At 43.6% G+C, this 22917-nt stretch overlaps 1 protein-coding gene and 1 long non-coding RNA gene across 2 annotated transcripts in view; one reads left to right on the forward strand and one right to left on the reverse strand.

The window, feature by feature from the left end:
• The window catches only part of LOC306973998, an 818053-nt gene that overhangs the window by 163408 nt on the left and 631728 nt on the right, over positions 1–22917 (forward strand). The window lies entirely within an intron of this gene.
• epha10 (EPH receptor A10) overlaps positions 1–22917 on the reverse strand; it is a 418807-nt gene that overhangs the window by 123287 nt on the left and 272603 nt on the right. Inside the window, exon 5 of the mRNA XM_079570885.1 lies at positions 5759–6088. Within this exon, the coding sequence (XP_079427011.1) occupies positions 5759–6088 (330 nt within the window). The remainder of the gene's footprint in view (positions 1–5758; positions 6089–22917) is intronic.

A 22917-nucleotide genomic window follows, 5' to 3' on the forward strand; every position in this document is an offset into this window, starting at 1 on the left:
CCGTTTTGGTTGGTTACTCGGCTGGTGACGAAAGCTCGGAGGCGTCTCCAGGAGGTGGGGGCGTTCGTAGGAGGCCTCAGGCAAACCTATCCCTAAAATGGCCGCCATCAGAGTTTTTACAGATTTCTCAAAAATACGTGAGTGTGCCAAGGCAACACTTCAGGCATGTTTTTAATGAGGGGATGGCATAATAACATGATGTAAAGCTTGAAAAAGTCGATTTTGCATAATACCCCCCCTTTAACAGTCTCAATGTTCTCCATTCAAATAGTGCTTTTCGACTTTCAGTCTGTAAAATTGCAAAGTAAGGAGAGAGTAAGAGTGAAATTTGCAAAATGTGGAAAGTAAGAACAAACTTTCAAAAGGCAAACTCCTCCCAGTCACGTGATCTTCGGAGAGGAGTAAGTAGTGAGCGCTGCGTCTGAATGAGCGACTTCATCTCTATAAGTAACTAAAAACAGACTGACCAAAGCCAAGAGCCAGCTTCATGCTTTGGATCAACATTAGTGAGCTCAGTTTTATCCACGGTCAGCCCAGGGCATAGGCGACCCAGGCAGCCAACTAGGGTGCCATCTGCTGGAAAAACACAGCAAAACTAAAAAAGAAGGATATTTTGGTCAGATTCAGAAAAAGGCTTTGTGCACTAGAGAAACACACAGAAATATAAATGGAAATGAATACATTTCTGGATGGATTGAAGAAAACAGCTTTGATTATATTGTCTTTTTCCTGACAGGGGCGCTCGTGTGAAAGGTAAGCAGCCATAAACCACATCTAGAAAGTAAGGTTTCTCCTCTTTCACCTCATTATGACCCTGTATAAAATGCCATATAATTTTAGCCCCGTGTCCTGCCCTTCTCCAGTCTTTTTATACTCTCTCATTTCCTTCAGCTCTTGATCTGTCCACTATTCTTAGACAGTCGTCTGAGAGCCATTTTCAGCCCGTCCCTCCGTCTTCATGACACTTGATATAATCACTGCTGCCACCCCTCGGCTCCACAGACTCTTCTTCATAACGTGCTGGATTTCATTTCATTTAATGGTCTTTGTAGGTCACCAGCGTCATCCGTTTTATAACACTCACCATTTCAAACTATTGTCAAGCATTCTGACTCCAGCCGGCTGCTCCATTTTGGGAAAGGTAATGTCACTAATTACGGAACGATGAAATAAACAAAAGGACGTTTTTGGAAAGGCTTCCTGCCGCCAAGGCTGGATTTATGCAGGGGTGTGTAGATGCCATTATGATGCTCACTACAGAACAGGAATAGCATTTGATGAACTTGATGGATGTTTTTTTCATTCTATATTTCAATGGGCGGTTTGTCCTCATCCCCGGACACAGAGGGACTTTATGGGAGACTCCATCCTGCCGTGTTGCATGTGTGAATTTCACGGTGACACATTCCCCTAAATCCTCCGCTGGATTGGAGCTGGAGGCCTTACATGTCCTCGTCCCCTGCTCGTCGCCGCGTAACTCCCCTCTTTCAGACCGCCGTCCGCCCTGATGCGGCGTGCAAACCTCCGCGCGCCTCCGAGTCCTGGGGCGCCCTGATAAAAGCGCGTCTGAATGGACGAGTTCTAAACTGTAAACCGCTTTAAAAGCCGGGTTTAAAGAGTTCGAAACGGTTTTAATGAGAAGGTTTTCAGGCTTTTGGGTCACAGATATGAGAGAATGTGGCACGTTACGATCTGTGAGGGGCTGAACGAGCACGCCCCAAAAGAGTCAAGTATTTGGAATGTGAAATAGAACGTTGACTGATTTCTTTTTGCCATTTGCTTGTAAAGGACAGTCACAATAATGAGATGGAAACAGATAAGATAGCAGAAAGATCGAAACAGTTGAGACTATATTAGGAAACAGGGCAAATGTTGTGTGACCCTCCAGGGTTTTAATAAAGTCACCATCGCGTCTTCAAAGCACGTCCAGCTGCTCCGTGTGCAGGTCAGTCCCACGCCTCAAAATAACTCCTCCGATCAGCGCGAGCGTCTCGTCTTCTCTCGGGTCAGTCTCATGATCGATCACAAACACAAACGCTCCGTCTAAACCCGCCTTTTACACAAGATAAAAACAAATAATCCGGTCCACGGTAAAAACGAAACAGAAACCTGCAGTGACATTGATGTCAATGTTCCGCTAACAGCAACGAAACACTTCCTGTTGTCCCGACAAAATAAAAGCCGTCAATGTTCCAGTCGCAAATGGACACAAATCTCGTTTTTCTTATTTTCCGTAGTAGTAGTCCGTTTTGCTCAAATAGAAATAAAGGCCTGTCTCTAATTGTGGCCTGGTTCCAATAAAGGATGCCTAGATGCCCTTGAGTAAATAAAGACCCCGGCCAATAGAGCATTTACGGTAGATAGATAGATAGATAGATAGATAGATAGATAGATAGATAGATAGATAGATAGATAGATAGATAGATAGATAGATAGATAGATAGATAGATAGATAGATAGATAGATAGATAGATAGATACTTTATCTAGAGACTTTACTCACTACTACGACTTTAATAACAATAATAAAAGACTGAATGGCAAACACCTAAACCTGAATTACTACTACTTTATCAGCGCTACGACAGGGAGAGTTTCAAACATATTGTCTGACCTCAGGTCCATAAAATCTTTGCTCTATCTCCAGTTTCCTATCAGCTCTTCAGGATTACCTCCACCGGCCTAAACACCTCTGCTGCCCTGGATATTCTGCCGGGAACACACAGAACCAGCTGCTCTGCGGATCTTAAATAATGTTCGATGGATCTGTCTGTGTTTGTGTTGTTTAAATAAAGCTTCACCATGGCAACGGACCGAGGCGCCGCGCAGCAGAGAGACGGAGGAAAGACATCGTTTATGAGCGTATAAGATGTGGATCTATTTTCCACAACAGACAGCGAGAGTATTGCCAGGGCTAATGTTTCTTTTCAACATGGACACCAGCCGTGATATTGATGTTAAAGTGTGTGTGCTGAGAAAATACAAGTGAAATCATTGCTTTAAACTGCCATTTTAAAGCCTCAAATACTATATTCAGAATCCCACAAAAGCAAAACAGCCAATCAGGGTTCAGATCAGGCCGTGACCTCGTAGTTATCGGAACGGCCGACCAGACAAGATGCCCGCTTTGTGAATTCAAACACGCCTTCACAAAAGTACAATGTGACAGGGAAACTTTGAGGTTATTGTGCAGAGTATATCATGATCCACCAGTCGCTGACTTCTCCCAAATCTCGGTGATCCAGAAGCTTCACGAGAGCTGAATGTCAGAGTAAATCCCTAATGAAACCGCGGTATCCACACTCTCCCTCGGCACCGACGCCACGGACCTCTCCTCATTCTCCGCCAATGACACGCTCAGCCGCCCCTGCCTTCCAGTAACACCGGAGAGCACCGCGTAATACCACGAACCAGAGCCACGAGGCGGAGGACGGAGAGGGAGTGATCGCAAGTGTCCTTCTGAGAAACAACGTGATGAAGTTTGAGGACATGCCGCACATCGGTTCTATAGTTTTGATCTTGTGTGAGCTATTTAACCATGCGATAAGGTCGTTTCTATGCATCACAAACAGTATGAAGAGTCCACACATTTGATAACAACCAAGTAACGTAGAGTCTTTGGTCAAACACAGAAGAGTGATACTGGCTAAAATGTATGTATCGATAAAAAAGAGAAATATCACAATAATTATGACGATATGAACAATTATAATTCAGACCAGACAAAGCCACAGTCTGTGTCCTCATGTAAGGATATCTAATTCCTTTAATTACTTGAACTAACTCGAATCTGTAGTTTACTGTGGAAGATAAATGTAAGATTAAAGGGAAAATGTTAAAATGATGTATTTTCCTCCCTCTACATGTTCCAGCCATGTCCTGTGTAGAATGAGCTCAGACCTGTTCACCACAAATGCCACTAAAATCCTGCACTATCACTCACAAAGGTGTTACTTCGGGTCTGAAGTGCCGTCATGCACGAGCTTAAAGGAGCAGGCCACCATTTTTACATACTGAGATATGTTCTTCCTGAGCTTAGATGAGGGTTAGAGGCCAAATGTTGTTAGCATTTGGCCTGTCCCAGTATATTCCTATAGCTCCAAACGGGGGTGAAGTCAGAAGCTGCTACGCTCTTTCACAGGCACAAAGTCCAGACAGGTACGGATCAACTCGTCTAAGCTCAGGTAAGAACATATTTCAGTATGGAAGAACGGTGGCCTGTTCCTTTAATATAGAAGGTGCAGTTACAGGTATGACCTCAGGTGGCAGTAGTGAGTATAAAATGGACAACTTGTATCTAGTCCAGGGGTGGGCAAGTTTGTGTCATGAGGGCCGATTTTCTTCATTGCCAAAACACCTGAGGGCCGAAACTCACAATTGTAGCCCAAAGTAAAGCACCTTTCTTCCACAAATATAAGCTTTGCACATAATATATGACCTAATGGGGTGTTTTGCCAGGAAATGTGAAAAATATTGCCAGTATTTTCCACATTTTAGAGTCCTTTTCATGTGTTTAGTCTCTGATTTATGAATAAATGTTTCTTCAAAATTCTCTTGGGGCCAAAGGTTTTACGCCGAATTTGGCCCCCGGGCCTGACATTGCCTACCCCTGATCTAGTCGCTTTAAGGCAACAAAAAATGATTTTGCTGTGCCAAACCTACCTAAGTTAAATGAAAAGTGACTTTATTAGTTACATTAATCATCCCCTCCTCGCCTCAAAATGCAAATGAACCAACACTCATGTTATTGGAAGTTTAATTTAACAGAAACATCTACAAAGCTGCCACAGATTCAGATTCCACCTCTCTCCAGCTCTAATGTTATATCTATACTTGTCTTCAAGCTGAAAATGTGAGTTGTCGCAGACGTTACGTCACTCCACAAGACACAGGAAAAGAGAAGGATATATTTATCCTAAGGAAAATGACAGAGTAGCAACTCTCAGAGAAAAGGGAAAACGTATTTGCATTAGATTACTCGTCACTGAAAAACGTAGTCGATTAGAGTAACTCGTTACTGCCATCACTGCTCATTAATGTCTTGTTTGGCTTAACACAGCAATTATATAGGATCTAACTGCATCTTGTGCTTTTGTCCCTTCAAACAAAGAGAAACCTTTCAAAGCATTTGCTACTTCCTTCAGACAAAAAGACTAAATTAAGCTAAAAGTAGATCAGGTAAAAACAATCTCAGCACGGTGGTTTACATGCACGTGTCCCACATGTGTCCATTAACATACACTGTCCAGACCAAAAGAACAATGAATAAAAATGTACTGAATAAATAAATAACCACACTAAAAAATACTCTTTACTTTGTTCATCATCACAGAGTCACTTCTTCACGGGACTAAAGGCCCATTAATGCTCTCCGTTGGAAACACATGTAGCTTTCTGTCTCCTGCGTGATTCTGGCTAAATGGCAGCCGCAAATTTGGGTCAACTCCGCTAAGTGCGCCCCGGTCCTTTTAGTAAATTTATCGCTTCCTTTTGCTCCGCTCCACGCCATGAAAGATGCATGTGCTCTCATGAAATAAAAGCTTACTGGCAAAGTCTATTTTTAAAGCCAGTTTCTTTCCACATTTCAAGCGGTTTGTTCTGATTTACCTCATTTGGTTTCGGAAAATGTCGCTCGGAACGAAACAGAAAAAATCGGTCCGGGACTTTTGGGTCAAGACCGGCCCTGACTAATTGTTCAATGCAATAGTGGAGGCCATTAGCGATACAATCAGCCCTTGGAAAACAACCCGCGGACTCACCGGGCAGGCTGGTGGACACGTTGACCTGCGTGTAGAACCTCTTGTTGGGCAGGAGCTCGGACACGCCGTTGAGCGCCTCCACGGTGAAGGAGTAGTTGGCGTTGGGCAGGAGGTTCACCACCGTCACCGTGCGCTCCGTCAGCCCCACCTGCTGCGGCACGAAGCCCACGCTGGCCCCGCACGGGTCGCACTGCCGGGGCGAGCAGCGCCGGCACCCCACGCTGTAGCTGAGGTCCACGCGGCCGCCGCCGTCCGCGGGCGCCGCCCACTCCAGCACCAGGGTGGACTGCTTCAGGGAGTACACCAGGTCCCGCGGGGGGGAGGGGGGTCCTGGGGAGAGAGGAGGGAACACTGTATCAAACGTGTTACTCTCATGAATGGGAGCAACATCTACAGAAGGTTAGCGCCCCCTTTGGGTCAAACAGAAACGCTCGTCCATTGAAATGAATGGGCACAGATCGGCTCAAAACTTCTAATTCTTGTTGTATTTGTCGTATTCATTTGTCAAATACGAAGTGATCTGTTGCATCAGATAATTCGATAAGACGGTTAACCCTGATTAAACCAGTACTAACTTGTTCACCCCTTAACTCCCACCTGAACCGAGCACATTTTCTCCAGTTTGGCTTTACCCCAGTCCAAAAGCTTCTGGGAAAAAGCGGTGAAAATAGCAACAAAGATGAGACGAAAACAATGATGGAAATGTGACAAAACAAGTGAGAAAACATTAACATAAAAGGGAAGAAAAATTGATGAAAAAGTGGGAAAAAAATGTCGCAAGAAATTGACAAAAAAATGAAAAAATGACAAAAAATGACAAAATGTGATAAAATGTGACAAAAATATGACAAAAATTTGATAAAAAAAATGGACAAAAAAATGACAAAAATTTGACAAAAAATGACAAAAAATGGCAAAAATGTGACAAAATGTGACAAGAAAATTACAAAAATGTGATAAAAAATTGACGAAAAAATGAAAAAAATGTGATAAAAAATGACAAAAAATTAACAAAAATTAGTTGAAAACCAAACAAAAAAATGATGGAAAAAAATATGATGACGTGAGGAAAAAGATCCTCTCGGTTCAGGCAGTTAAGAGGTTAATAAAGTCTTTCGTAGTCCCCTGGTGTCTCTGGCCAGAAAACCACAATAGCAACTTTCCCTGCACCGGGTCAGAAGTGCAATACACACTAATGGAATCATGAAGAAGAAGCTAACAGGCTAACGGGCAAAGCTAACTGCGGGCTAGCTCCACTTAAACAGTATTTACAGCCAATGATCTCCATTGTGTAATTGGATGAACAATATCCCTCTGTCCCTTTGTCTTTTCTGTCAGCGTAGTATTTACTCTCACGGACAATTAATGAGTAAAAGCCCGCAACATGTTACACCTGCAGTGGCACTAATGGCCTGTAGGGGCATCAGTTACTTAGTACTGCTTTAAGCTATTTGCACACAAAGATAAACTTGTTTCAGAAAAATTCTCTATAGACACAAAGACAGCTCTGTCAAGGTCAAGGTAACTTCATGCACATCCACAAAAGACAAGTAAAATACAGTAATAGAACAATCATACGATAATTCGGATACAGACGTTAGAAAAAGGTCACTTGTTCAGAGCACAAGTACCTGCTGGAGTGTCCGGACCATCCGCTTTTTAAGGAGTTTAACCTACGGACGCTGGCTAAGAATGCCCTGTACTCGAACTCGTCGGGCCAGGGCCTCTTTTATTCCAGAGGCTGTTGTGAAGATAAATGATCGTATTTTGCTCACTGAAGCTGCCGCAAATTAGGCTTTATTTGATCTTCTGCTGATTGTCTCTCAATTTCAGAGCCGGACTGAAGATTCTGTGACTGTATGATCTTTGTCCCAAACACAATTGTTGTCTCACTGTGTTTTTTTGTGGTTTGTTTTTGCTTTATCATGTGTGGACTCCTGCTGCATAATAATTTCCTTAGGGACAGTAATAAAGTTGAACCTTTGGAACGGTTCGTTTTCCTGGCTGGGACTTTGAACCTTTTGGAAGCCACTGAAACTCATCATTCAGGGGATGGAGGACATCTTTAGACTAGATTCTCAGAAGATATTTATCGTACAAAGCAGCAGGATAGAGCAGAAATCTACCCAATCAATTTGCTCGGCCATTTTACAACATGATTCAAGCTATTCCTGTTCTAAAGAGTCAAGTTCCCAAACCAGGAGACCAGACAGAACGATATCATTAACTCAATAAAAGAACGATAAAACATGGCCAGCAGAGATTTGTCAGTGTGAAAAGAGGCCAACTTTCTGAGACATGACTGCATTTTCGTCGATTAGGGTAAAGTCGAACAGGAGAAAATGTGCTCAGTCAAGGCGGGGGTTTAGAGGTTAAGGAACTCTAATGAATGCATTGTGCCGTTCAGGTGGATTTGCATGATCCCGTCTCACTACTACGTTCACAGAGAGGCTTTACTTAATGAAAACCAATAATGAACACCTGACCTTCCATGAACTGTTTTTTTTTCCTGCTACTTCTACCTCGCACGGTGATTCGCAGCTCGTCGAGGCCATACAAGTCCACTCTAATCCCTTTGCTTTCCCGTAGCACGCAGTGGATTAGCCCAATCATAATTAGCCGATCAATAGTGTAATTAATGTGGTCGTAGGGCTGTAAATGTTATCACAAAGGGCTGCGAGATCTCCCTGCAGATCGATATCTCACTAAAACCTGCTCCTGGGCTACACTTGCACCGGGCTTTAGAAAGAGGACAAGCTTCTTCAGGTGAGGCACTGCGGGTGAGACATTTAATGTAGAGATGTGAATTTGAAACTTCTGCTGAGCATTACAAAAATAAACATGAGGAGTCATATTAGCGACAAATATTTTGGTTCTTGTTTAGTTTTTGAATACGTCTTGGTTTCTTTTTCGGTTTAAAGTTCAATATCACCTCCTGGAACCGCCACTTTAACGTAGTGGAGGGGTTTGAGCGCCCGAATGATCCTGGAGCTCTGTTGTCGGGGCTTTGTGCCCCTGGTAGGGTCTCCCAGGGCAAACAGGTCCTATAGGTGACGGGTCAGACAAAGAGCGGATCAGGAGCCCCTTATGAGAGACCAACAGGCCCGGTGGACTCGTCCTTCTGTGGACCCACCACCTGCAGGAGGAGCCATGGGGGCTGGTGCAATGACCCGGCAACGGAAAAGTGGAAGAAAATGGATGGATGGATGGATGGATGGATGGAAGGATGGATGGATGGATGGGTGGATGGATGGATGGATGGATGGATGGATGGATGGAAGGATGGATGGGTGGATGGATGGATGGATGGATGGATGGATGGATGGATGGAAGGATGGATGGATGGGTGGATGGGTGGATGGGTGGATGGATGGATGGATGGATGGATGGATGGGTGGATGGGTGGATGGATGGATGGATGGATGGATGGGTGGATGGATGGATGGATGGATGGAAGTTCAATAAATCAGGGGAATTAGATGTTAAAAATCCCTCTGAAAAAAATGTATAGAGAAGCAACAAAAGTGGCTAATTTGGAAAAAACAGACATTAAAAAGTCCCTGAAAAAAAAAAAAAAAAGTGCCATAGGGCCTACTAATGTGGAGATGTTGTTAACCACTTAACCAAGCGCTCTTCAGCTTTACCCAAAACTAAAAGCTTCTCGACTGGAGCTTCCGGGCTATGAGTGTAACGTCTCATTGGAAAGTGGAGTCGACCTCTGGAACACCTTAGAAGAGGATTTAAAAATGCATTCAACTGTATTACAATTTAAAATAATGTACAGAAAGCAAATACTGGAAAAGTCTGCAAAACTCTTGTAAATTAATCATCTGTTCCTGGACTATGAATTGTCTTTGTTATTTTGATCCGATAATGAGAAGTATGTTATGAATCCGGATTTATTATGTGATGTCCAGAATGTGCACCTTCAACCTTACGCAAGAGCAAACACAAGAATGTTATGAACTAATTACTTTACTGTTTGGGATTTGCTAAGAGGAGCCGTTTGTTGATTTAATTCGCTACTAACGCAATTCCACAGTCTGGAATTGCCGCATAGATCTCATGGTTAAAGCCTAAATATACATTAACAATGATTGTGCCGTGAGCAGTAGTTTAAGTTGTGTGAAAGTCTGAAAGGAGGGGTAGGGCCTTATAAGTTATAACTAACTTCTTCCTACTCCCTTTGAGCAGCACTAATACCTCTTATATTGTGAATAATTCTGTATGTTATATGTACACTATACCTGTATGCATCTGTTGCTCAAATAAACTAAACTAAACTAAACTAAAGCTAAGAACTACAAAACTGATCAAACATTTTTCCCCGTCATTTTTGTTACATGTTTTGATGCTTTTTCGGCTGCATTTCCACCATCTCCGTCTCGTTCTTGTTGCTCTAATGATGCTTTTTTTCCCATGAAGCTTTTAAAAGCCGAGCTGGAGAGAATGTGCTCGGTTAAGGTGGGGGTTAAGCGGTTAAGGAGTGAATGAAAACCTCATTTGGAGAAAACTGCCCTTAAGTTTTGTAACGTTTGCACATGTGTACCATGTGTTTCTTCCGTCTTTAGCTGCTGTCGTTTCCCACAAAGGAAATAACCACATTTGGATAAAAGCATCATCTACGTACCAAGATGATGTGCCACACAGTCTGTAAGGTAATGAGGAGGGTCTGAAGGTCCTATTCCAAGATTATTTATAATAGAACCGAAGACAGTGATTAGATCTTTATTGGGGAGCAGAGGATATGAGCTTTAAAACTTCACCACTGACCCCGCTGACCCCATCACCACGCGGCCGACCACTTGTAAAACATCTCATTAGTGGGAGATATCGATGTGCCTGGACAGATCGATCCCGGGCCCCGTCTTTGTTTTACTGTGGGCCTGTTTAATGCGACGTTAAAGGCGGCACAAAGCAGAGAGTAATCGCAATCGGCTTGGAATGGAAAGAATAGGATCTGCCAGGGCCCCTCTGTGACGCCGAGTGTGACCGATGTGCAAAGCTCTGTGATAAGGAGGACTATCTCTGCGTATTGTTGTCGTGATGAACCCGAGTGGAGGAGCTCGAAATAAATACAAACCTCTGTCACTGCGGGGTTTTATTTATTTAGTAAATGTATGGGTAGTAATGCATGGGTAATGAGAAATTAGGGATTTTCAGTGGCAACTAAGACATTTATTTGACAGCTTGGGTCTTTTGTGGACGTTGTGGGTGAAGTTCTTTATTTCTCTGATGGTAAAGTGGTCCATTCTTCTTGGTAAAAAGCCTCCAGTTCTTCTAAATTCCTGGGCTGTTTTGCATGAACTGTGTGTTTGAGCTCCCCCCCACAGTGGTTCAATGATGCGGGACCTTCAGTTTGTTCTGCTGGAGCCACATCAGAGAAACACCTCCATATCTCACTGGAGGTATGTGCAACTTTTCATCACAGACCTTGTTGACAGCTAAAAGTTCACCGCCTACTGTGGTATTACCTTAAGTAAACATGTGACAAAGACGTGTGTTTAAAAAAGGCCACTCAGAGTTTGCTGGAAAAAGCTCATATTGACAAGTCTGCTCGCTCCCATGCTACTGTTTGGCCCGAGGGAAACGTAATTTGTTTTAGCTCATTTTGCAGTACGTAAAGAACAAACACCAAAGGCGTGTTATCCAGGAAGTGGAGTTCTGCATCTTCAAATATTCCGAGTACTAAACCCCGAAAAAATGATCAACAATGATAAGGGTAGCACATCGATGTGGTCCATGAATCCAGACAGAGATCCTCACATAGTTCTTTATTTGGCTACAACATAAGAGCGTTACAGTCAGGCTCACTGCTCAAACTTATATAGCCTTGGTATGTACCAGGGACCAGGTGGACATGGGAGCCAATTACAGGTGAACCTACAAACTCACAGTGCTCTGTGCATAGACAATAAGAACATGCGTATTTCACCCAGAAAACATTTTACACTAAAATCATCATTCAGTCCATGAGGTTCCATCGTGTTCAGAGTATGAATCCAAAACATTTCTCTTTGAGACAAGGATGTTGCCCCCTCTTGTGGACACAGGAACCCTTTCAGTTTCAAAAAGAACCACGATTTGCATTTGTAGTGTTTGGCAACAGCATAGTCCACATTGCCTGTTCTAATAGCAACAGGTTTGGCTTATGTCTGACCAACATACGCCAAACCACATGAGAAGCAAATAAATGACATGGGTTGACTGACCATTGATGAATTGACATATTGTCAATTTTCTTCCAGTATGTGGATGGTTAACCAGTTTTAAATGTTTTCTGGGTCAAATACGCATGTTCTTATTATATGCACAGAGCTGTGAGTTGATTGGTTCACCTGTAATAGGGTCAAATGTCCACCTGATAGACACCCAGGCTATATACGTTTGAGCAGTGTGCCTGACACTCTGAGGCTTATGCTGAAACACGTTACCGTTTACATTATGTTGCAGCCATAAAGAACTATGTGAGGATCTCTGTCTGGAACCAGGGGTGTTTTATTGTGTTTTTGCCAAAACCTATGGTCTGCACACTTGCAGACACTCAAGACCTGGAAAGTTACATCCTCCATTACAAGCTGTAATGGTTTCTCCTGCAGACGACCAGGCAGCGGTCAATGATAGATCCACTGTCCACAATCTTGGTCATAATCTGCCCCAAAAACTTAAAGAGGGGGTATTATGCTTTTTTCAGTCACATAGCACCAGTCTATATCTCACTACAATGATGACGAAACCTTCTGTTGGTCTGTAAATGCAGTAAATTAGAATAACTGCCTTGTATAAAATTGCTCTCTCAAAATGGCTGTAGTGAATGTCTTGAAATAGGCCTCTGTCTCTTTAAGAACCTCTGACCCTTTCAGACACGCCCCCTCCACACGCTGTCTGTGGCATCAGTGGGGAGGGGGTTCTGCTGAGGAGCAGTGGTTGGTTACTCGGCTGGTGACGAAAGCTCGGAGGCGTCTCCAGGAGGTGGGGGCGTTCCTAGGAGGACTCAGGCAAACCTATCCCTAAAATGGCCGCCATCAGAGTTTTTACAGATTACTCAGAAATACGTGAATGTGCCAAGGCAACACTTCAGGCATGTTTTTAATGAGGGAATGACATAATAACATGATGTAAAGCTTGAAAAAGTCGATTTTGCATAATACCCCCCCTTTAAAGGAGCGTGGAGGACATAGTTTTTGGACAACGCAACTCTCTGCACAGCGACTGGTCCTGCAGAGAACGGCTCAGGACGCACAGCTCTCCCGTCCCATCGGACGGGCCACACAATTTTCTTTATTTTTAGAACACTACAATTTTGTTTTCCATTTTGTTTTGCAGTGTGAGCCCAGGGGCACATTTTATTATAAGCAGAATTGAAAAATTAGAATAGCAATTGCACATTTCATTCTGAGATTATGAATGCACAAAACCGTAGACCCTGCACGGTGAACCGAGAGACAGCTGAACCGTTACACCCCTAATGTATGTGCAGGATAAGTTCTTTCTAATTGCTGTCAGTATGTGAAATATACTGCATGGAAAATACAGTAATACTGGTCAAAGCAATCCATAGCAATGTGTGTAAAGTATTTATTTCCTATGACTGCGCAGAAATGAAATTCACCAGGAGCGCGGATAACTCGGTCAGAGCGATAAAAGCCCCGGAGGAGAGGTCAGGCAGAGGGGACGGGGCCGAGAGGAGCGCCCCGGGTAAAGAATGGACCCGATTATCGACTATAGGAATCTTTAATGTCCGCGAGGAGGCAGGGAGGTGGAACGGGGCTATTTATGAGACAGAGGTACTGGTGGGTCCAGTGAAGGATGGGGTTCAGCGAAGGGCGGATGCAGACGAAAACGTGAATAAAACATGTGGAAAACGAGCCGCGAGAGGGATTTCCGTCATGGTTCTGCGGGAGGAATATTGGAGCGCGGGGGCAGGGGTCAGGGATGAGACAAAAGGGTAACATTGCATGAAGTCATAAACACTTGATCACGCAAAAGCCTCCCCAAAATCTGCAGAAATGTGTCCAGTGTCTGACTTTTGAGTAAATTAAGTGGACATTTTTCTCCCAAAAAGAGCAGTTCCAATGGTCTCAGAAGAGCAATAAAAACACATTACACTATGGAAGACTATGGAAGTAGCCTGCTCAAAAAGGACCTAGGAAACTATGATTGGCTGTGTATTCTATCACATGACATGTAAGAAAAACAATAAGAAAAAATCTAAAGGGTGTGTAAACCTTTAAGCACAAATGCATAAAACATAACAGCCAATCCATCTCTGATCGTTCTCTGAGTTCAAGGCCTAAAATCTCCAATCAATATCCTAAACTCCTTGCTAGGACCCGTTTTCTTTTGTATCACGCGAGAAGAGATATTTGGAAATAGCCAAAGCATACACTGGAGATAGAAGTTGTCTTGTTCCTAGTCACAAAGCAGTATAACCAGCCGGTGACTTCAGAGAGAGAGAAGAAGTGAAGTCCAGACCTCTGTTGACAGTCCCCTTTTATCCTAGTCTTGCACTTCTCTACGCAGAGAGGGTGACCGCCTATCTGTGAGTCAGTTGTCTGTGTCTATGTGTTTGTATATTATCTGTACTTCACGTTATGTTCAGAATGATTATGGTGTGGACCATTGTCTATCAGCTAATCTCAGTAACATGGTCTTCTTGTTCTGTAGTGTGTGAGCAAAGCATGAGTCAGACGCCTGTTCAGATTTTGTTATAGTCATTACAACTCCTATTATTGACGACACTGCAATGTCTCATTATCATTTTCTTTGTTTAGTAATAGAGGAAGCATCTAAAAAACATGTGTATTTGCCCAAGTGCTTTACATGAGCAAACACAGCATGTGCTCCACATGACTTTAGTCAAATACGCTCACATGTCACACTGTTCACTTGTTTATTTGGGCGGGACATGTTAAAGAATATACATTCAGCATTTAATTTACAAGTTCATGTAAAGTTCAGGCAAAGTTTGTAATATCCTGAGTATAAATGATCTTTGAGAACTTAAGGTGCACAATACACTTTGACTCTCGCTGCAGTGTGCAGTCTTTAGGGAGGGGTCCCGTGTTTGAGTAAACATTTGATGTAGACGCCTGAAGCTGCTTCAGATCTGCATGACAGTGACTTCAGTCAGAGCCAGACTCGAGTCTCTGAGGCGACACATCAGAGTCAAGATGCTGAAGACGGCGGTGCTCCTGCTCCTCCTCGCCCTCACTGCAGCGGCTGATGATGGCAGCGACAAACTGACCAAGCCGGCCGCGGAGAAGCCGGCCCCGAAGAAGCCGGCCCCGGAGAAGCCGGCCGTGGACAAGCCGGCCCCGGAGAAGCCGGCCGCGGACAAGCCAGCCTCTGACAAGCCGGCTGCGGACAAGCCAGCCTCTGACAAGCCGGCTGCGGACAAGCCAGCCCCGGAGAAGCCGGCCGCGGACAAGCCAGCCTCTGACAAGCCGGCTGCGGACAAGCCGGCCCCGGAGAAGCCGGCCGCGGACAAGCCAGCCTCTGACAAGCCGGCTGCGGAGAAGCCGGCCCCGGAGAAGCCGGCTGCAGACAAGCCAGCCTCTGACAAGCCGGCTGCGGACAAGCCAGCCCCGGAGAAGCCGGCTGCGGACAAGCCGGCCTCTGACAAGCTGGCCGCGGACAAGCCGGCCCCGGACAAGCCGGCCCCAGAGAAGCCAGCCGCGGACAAGCCGGCCCCGGACAAGCCGGCTCCAGAGAAGCCAGCCGCGGACAAGCCGGCCCCGGACAAGCCTGCTCCTGACAAGCCGGCCCCGGAAAAGCCGGCCTCTGACAAGCCGGCCCCGGAAAAGCCGGCCTCTGACAAGCCGGCCCCGGACAAGCCGGCTCCAGAAAAGCCAGCCTCGGAGAAGTTTCATGTGTTCACCAAGGTAAATGACTTTGATATACACTCTGTATCCATGCTGACTAAATAAGACAATAAGACAAATAAGAAATGAAAAGCACAGACTAAAATCATCCAAGCTTCCACTTTGTCTGATAGAGCCTCATATCATATAAAATCATTCTGATTATTATGGCTGACAGCTTGTTAAAACCCCAAATGAAAAATGGACTGTAAGCCATAATCATAAAATTTATAACAAAAGCTTGACATATGTCACTTTACATGTAATGAGTCTATATCATGTATTAGTTTCACAGTTTAAACAGAAGCACTTTTTTCATGATATTCTAACCTGTATTATCTTAACGGTCACAGCAGGAGATCCTTTCACAGGAACTCAGTGATAATAAAGACCAACAGAGAGGAAATATCAAGCAGATTTTGTATTTTCACCGTAAAAGTTTGCAGTTATTTGGAAGCACAGCTGCGCAATATCGGCAAATGCAAAAAGACTTTGTTGTTTTGCAGGTGTTTTTCGACGACCCTATTGTGGACGTCGTGTACGACACGGGCGACAACGATGTCACAGACGACGACGATGGTGACGATGACAAGGACGACGACGATGACAAGGACGACGACGATGACAAGGACGATGACAAGGACGACGATGACACGGACGACATGGACAAGATGGGGGACGCGATGTGGAAGAAGATGGACAAGATGGGGAACGCGATGTGGAAGAAGATGGACAAGATGGGGGAAGCGATGGGGAACAAGATGGACGCCATGGGGGAAGCGATGGGGAACAAGATGGACGCGATGGGGAAAGCGATGGGGGACGCGATAAGGAACAAGATGGAAGCCATGGGGGACGCGATGGCGAATGAGACGGACACGATGGCGAACACCAACACCACGTACTGGGTTAAGACCATGACGATACCCGAGGGGGGACAGGGGGAGAAGGTGACGATGGAGGTCTGGAAGGACAACGGCAAAGGCGGGGAAAAAGTGGACAGCTGCAGTGTCCGAGTCGTCACATCTGGAAAGTATGACAAGAAGCCCTGCACCATAAGAAGACGCCAGAAGATCACCTACACAATGACCTGCTGAGGCCACCGAGCCACTGAGAAGTGTGAATAAAGTGAAACATGACAACCACTGGTCTCTCTCACTCTAGGTTCACTCGAGTTTAGATAATAACCATATATCAAAATAATAAATGGATTTGTTTTGAAGAGTTTACCGGTGCTAGGCTTGTGCTAGGCTAGTGCATGCCTATGGTAACTAGTAGCCTGCATTAAAAACCTCTTCAAAATCATGGGCTCGTCCTCCAAACGTTGCCATATCTGATTTACAGAAAGCTCCTTTGTGAATTCCATGTGTAGTAACGCCGGCCGCAGGTAAACAAACTACTGTAGATCCGGTGACTGAGCAGATCACTCCGCCGCTGCGTAGCTACAACCAGGAAGTGCTCAAATATAAGTCCCTTTAAGTGCAAAATGGTTGTATTTCAAACATTATTCAGTTGACACAAACATTTATATGGGTAGTGTGAGGAAGCTGGCCACAAGGGGTCAAAATGGGCAGGCAGACTCGACAAATACAGCTCTTACCAAACATTTATTTCTCAAACTTCTCAGTGACCCACATATCACGTACAAAATGGCCCCCAGTGACTAGAAGCAGTCTGGTTTTATACCTCCCCTAACGGGAAAGGACCACCGGTAGGTACCATTAGCCCAATGGGTAAGTTCCACATGCAAGTTCAGCAGGTAAGTTAACATTTTACATACAATGAAAATGATATGTGTTCAAATCAAAACACAAATAAAAAATCATACACAAAAGGAAACACAAAGCAAAGTTAAACCAGTTTCCCCCGCCACATGGTCCAGCCTAAGATTTTAAAATGGTATGCATAATAAATGCAAAGTCGACTAAATTTGTCTTAAATTTAGTCGACTAAAACTAGACTAAAACTGAATGACAAGACTAAAACTAAATTAAAATAAGTTCATTTATTTCTGTAATTCAACTTAAAATGAGATTTTTATTTGGAATTTTTACAAGGTGAACAAAATGAGAACAAATAAAGGCTGTACATATCTCAGTATATCATATATTAGTTTAGTTTAAGTGTGCATCTTCCAAAATTCATACAGTGTGGATGCTCAAAATGGAGTCGGCTGAAGCAATAAGCTCATAAGTGCCGACCCCATGTTCAATTCTATGTACATTTACAAAACATAATACATTTTTGGGTCTAGATCACGTTGACTTTTGATGCAAGTCCTTCCTGAGCCAAACAGATACAGATTTTTAACGATACGGTAAGACGAAGTATGTTTAAAAAGAATTACTAGGTCATTAATCTTACTTAATTCGAGATTAATCACAGGTATACACTGTAGTTCTTTCTGATATAGGTTCCAATAGTAATCTGGTGTTGTCTCTAATTATAAAGTTCGAAATTATTTACGTTTTTATCACGCGTAGGGGCAGGCATATTTTAGTCTATTGTAATTCCCTTTTGGTCCTGCTGTTTCCCTGTTGTCATTCCCAACTCCACTACATTTTTTTTCCTTCCTTTTTTTCCCTGGATAGTGTGGTGCATTAAAAAGCTGGGGTGTATAATGGGCCACTCAACAAGCCCCCACCCAGCGACCCTGTCTTATAACTTTAGTTTGATTAGTTTCATGTGTTAAATTGAATTACAGAAGTAAAAGAACTTCTGAACAATATTCTAATTTCCCGAGTTTCACCTGTTTTATACGTTTGTTTAAAACATTAACTTTTAGCACACTACATTTAGCACATTTGACGATGACAGTAAAAGATAAACAAACACGTTGTACAAATGTCGGGATTAGTTGCTCATTCTCATTTCATTCTAATTTGTGTCATTTCTGAAGAAAATAATGAGCTTCTTCAAAAGTGACCAAACTCGAGCTCCTCAGACTGGCTTCTCCTCGTGTCTCGTCTGAAAAGTGCAGGTATATTTAGTTTGCATGAAGGTGTTTCAGGTTCAGTTTGTTTTCTGTAAGAACCTTCGGCGCAGAGAAACGGCTATGCAAAGTTTTGTGCATTTGTGTGTGAGCTTTCTAAATGCGCCCCCAGGATCAGGGTTTGCTCATTTGAGCCACTTTTGGCTCGATACAAAAAGGGACCAGCACGAGACAGAATTAGGACACTGTTGGCTTTGGACGTAACGCAGGTCATTTAGGCAGATAATACAGGCAAAAGTTATTCATAAAGCTGACTCCAGCCCTGCGGACAAGCGGGAATCCAAAACAGGAATTAGTCTTGAGCGTTAATAACATAAATGTTTTTTTTTTCTATTTACCATCATGTTTATTCCCAATTTATTAAAGCTGGGGCACCTGACTTTTTGTTGTTGAAAAGTACATTTGTTTTTACCACCTCAGGGTGAGTTATAAACACAGCAAAAAACAGATATTGGCTGTTTCCCAATTGCCAGGATCCTCGGCGTCTCGACCATTTCGGACGTCATTCACGTCGTCACAGCGCCGCCAAGTGGTTCCATTTCACCTGGACCACTCGCCCCCTCGCAGCTCGACTCCTCCGTTTGGCTCATTTACGAAGGATACAGCAGTGGATCCTCCGCTGCCTCGGAGAGCTGAAATTACCCATGATGCACTGCAGCATAGTTTCTTTTCTTTTCTCGCAAAACTTTATTAGTTTTAACTCACTTTAAAAAAGTTTTGTTCCACATTAACAGTTTCCTGGCCTCTGTTGTTCATAAAACAGTTGTTTTAATAAGCTTAGATTGACATTTGATTATATGATTTTACACGAGTCATGACGCAGCCGCTCGCCCCGGAGGCCGTTCCATTTGAGCTCAAAGGCGGCGGTGAGAGGACACTCCGCTCCGTTTTGGAGGAGCCACCACCGAGGACGTCAACGAAGTGGCCAAACGGAGGAGGGATCCTTGCAATTGAGAAACAGCCATTGTTAAAGGGGCTAGATGCAAGTTAGCCATTTTATACTCACTACTGCCACCTCAGGTCATACATGTAACTGCAGCTTCTATATAAAGCTCATGCATGACGGCACTTCAGACCTGAATTAACACCTTTCTGAGTGACAGTGCAGGATTTTAGAGGCAGTTGTGGCTGGAACATGTGGGGGGAAGAAAATACAGAATTTTGACATTTTTAAACTCTGTATAGTCCCTTTAAATCGTATTCACCTGATTATTTATTGAGCGATAGAAGATAGAAATACCAAGCTAAATGAGTGGTATTTTTTTTAGGTTTTTTCTAGGGGGGGGGGGCGTAAAACATGCATATAGGGGAATTTGCTAGAACATTTTGGACATGAAGGAGGGATTGTGAGTGCTAGAAACGAGTTTGGGCCAAATGAAAAAAATGTCAAAGTTTGTGTGGGAAACATCAGGTACCTCAGCTTTAATTCATATTTGAAACCAGCCTCAGTGTCAAAAAGAGTTATATTTAGTCTGGGGACCACAGATTCTTTTTCTCATAGGAGAGCTGTGGTTTACGATCGTCCACAGTCGTTTATTGGGCTGAATGTCTCTCATGTGTCGTCCCGCTGTAAACTTTTGAGCTAAACTATTCAGAACAGGGCCTAAAGCTTGATCAAAGATGGCGTCGCCGTTGGATCTGTAAATACATTTTAATTTTTTGATCCGTAAACAAACTACAAGCTTCTGTATGTGCAATAGCGTCATCTCTTTGCCGTCCCTCCTCGTTCTGTGATAGGTCCAAATCCATGAGAACATTTCGATTGTGGCCCCCAGGCTGCTGAGAAGGTCGAAATGATTGGAGCGCTCACAGAAACAAGGGGATTCCCAGGTGTGTCAGGCGCTTAGCATGAGCAAATACTTTATGTGTTCTGCGTGACTTAAGTCAAATATTTGTCAGGTGGAAGTAGTTTGTTTTCTCACGGACCTCGGGCCTAAGTTAAGAAACACTTTGCCATTGCCTGTAACAAACATGGTGCCTTTTAACCTCCATAACGAACAGGGGGGAGTGAGATATACGTGTTTTATGGGGCAGGGTCGGTGACTTCTGTGTCCTGTGAATGGTTTTCCTTTTTCATCACTCAAAAGGTCGAAGTTAACCCCCCGCCTGAACAGAGTAAATTTTCTCCAGTTTGGCTTTTTTTACTCAAATTTAAAGGCTTCTCAGAGAAAAAAAAAAAAGCTTCAAAACAGCGACAGAAACAAGAAGAAATCGAACATGAAAGCGTGACCATATAAAGCCACAAAAGAGCAACAAAAAAACAAAAAAACGGACAAAAAAACTGACAGCGCGGCAAAAAAAGTGATGACAACGTAACATAAAAGTGATGAAAAAACGTCACAAAAACGCAGCAATAAGGCGATGAAAATGCAATTAAAAAAAGCCACAAAGAAGTGACTAAAATGGATGATAAATGGACGTGAAAAAAATGACAACAACACGGCAACAACGGGAGGAAAAAGATCAGTTTACATCAGTTTGGTTTGTCTTCGATTTCAAATGAGGGGTCACACTGGCCTATAGGCTGTAAACTTTTAGATTTGGATGAAGCCGAACAGGAGCAAATGCACTTCAGGCAATAGTTAATGAAGGCAGGGGAGTATCCATCGCATATTCATCTCAAATTCTGACCAAAATTATTGTAAACACAGAGAAGAAAGACAATATTTGGACGTGTTTGTTGTAGAATAATTGTCCACAAAGTGCTCCTCTGAGGTTGAAGCGGCTCCTCTGAGACTGAAGCGACTCCTCTGAGGCTGAAGCGGCTCCTCTGAGACTGAAGCGGCTCCTCTGAGACTGAAGCGGCTCCTCTGAGGCTGAAGCGGCTCCTCTGAGACTGAAGCGGCTCCTCTGAGACTGAAGCGGCACCTCTGAGGCTGAAGCGGCTCCTCTGAGGTTGAAGCGGCTCCTCTGAGGTTGAAGCGGCTCCTCTGAGGCTGAAGCGGACACCATGCTGAAGGCGGCGGCGCTCGTCCTGCTCGTCTTCGCGCTCGATGCGTCGGCGGCTTGGTGCAGGAGTGGCAAAGCGGCCACGCTGACCATCGATCACGCCTTCTTGAGGAACAAGAAACTCTTCGTCAAGGTCCTTTTTTTTTTTCCTCAATTGAAGTGTAAAAAGATTTTGTTTTTTTCCCCCGCAGTGCAGTGATATTGACAGTCAGGGGTTTTTTTTCTTGATACCAGTACTTTAACAATACTTGGTTTTCGATGGTTACAGATACCTGAAGGATACTTTTTTTCATACCTGTGCTAAATTATTTGTCCCATAGAACCATGAAACAGATTTATAATGTTAATGTATTCCTTTTCCTTCCATTGAATTTCTTTTGCATTAGAATCATTTGTATCAGCCATGAAACTTTTTTTTTTTTCATGTTTTTTCCCAGATTTTTTCCCTTTTTTTAACCCCTTGCTGTTATGGTCCGGGCATTTGGATGCAAGGTGACACAAGGGGGCGCCCTTCCAACCTTCTCATTTGACTTTCTTCTGAGTTAGACTTTAGGTCAGACACCATGAGTGACAGTAACATGACGCTAAATACAGTGAGCTCTTTGTTTCCAGTAAAAAGTCTGAGGCCTCATTGCTCTTCAGTCACAGACTGAGAAGTGAAGAAGGAAGTCATGGAGATTCTAATTTAGAAAGAACTTCAGACTTCTGCAGCAGGTAAGAGTCAAATCATATTCTGAAACTCAAAATATGGTAAAAACAAACAAAAACAAATATGTGATGACAGATGTGGACAGGACTGTGGTAGATCTACTTTTACTTAGAGAATATAGTTACTATAGTAACTGTTGAAGAAATGAACCTCATGAGCTTCTTCTGTAACATCTGTCCACATCAGTCCTGCTGCACCACGACTCAGAGGAACTGGGACAAACATGACTCTACAGCAGATACAAATGACAAGGGTTTGTTTCTGTAGAATGAGAGTCATTAATAATTAACTGACAGTCCGTGACTGAAGAGCAATGAGGCCTCAGCCTTTTTACTGAAAATAAGAGCTCACTATTTAGCGTCATGTTACTGTGACTCACGGTGTCTGAATTACAGTGTAACTCTGCAGCCAATCAGATCACAGAGGCTCAGAGTGGGCGGGGCTCAAATGTGACCAATCGCCAGTTTTTCAGAAATTTATATATTTTTTACTCCAATTTTTCCCCAAAGTTTCCCAGTTTTCCCCATGTTTGTTCCCAAATCTAAACATTTTTCCCCCAAATTTTTTCCCAAATTTACCCCAATCTTTTTACATTTTTGACCTAATCTTTTACATTTCTGTGACCAACAGCACCAAAATTTAAAAA

This window comes from Gobius niger, assembly GCF_951799975.1.
Source record: "Gobius niger genome assembly, chromosome: 14".
NCBI classification, from domain to species: domain Eukaryota; kingdom Metazoa; phylum Chordata; class Actinopteri; order Gobiiformes; family Gobiidae; genus Gobius; species Gobius niger.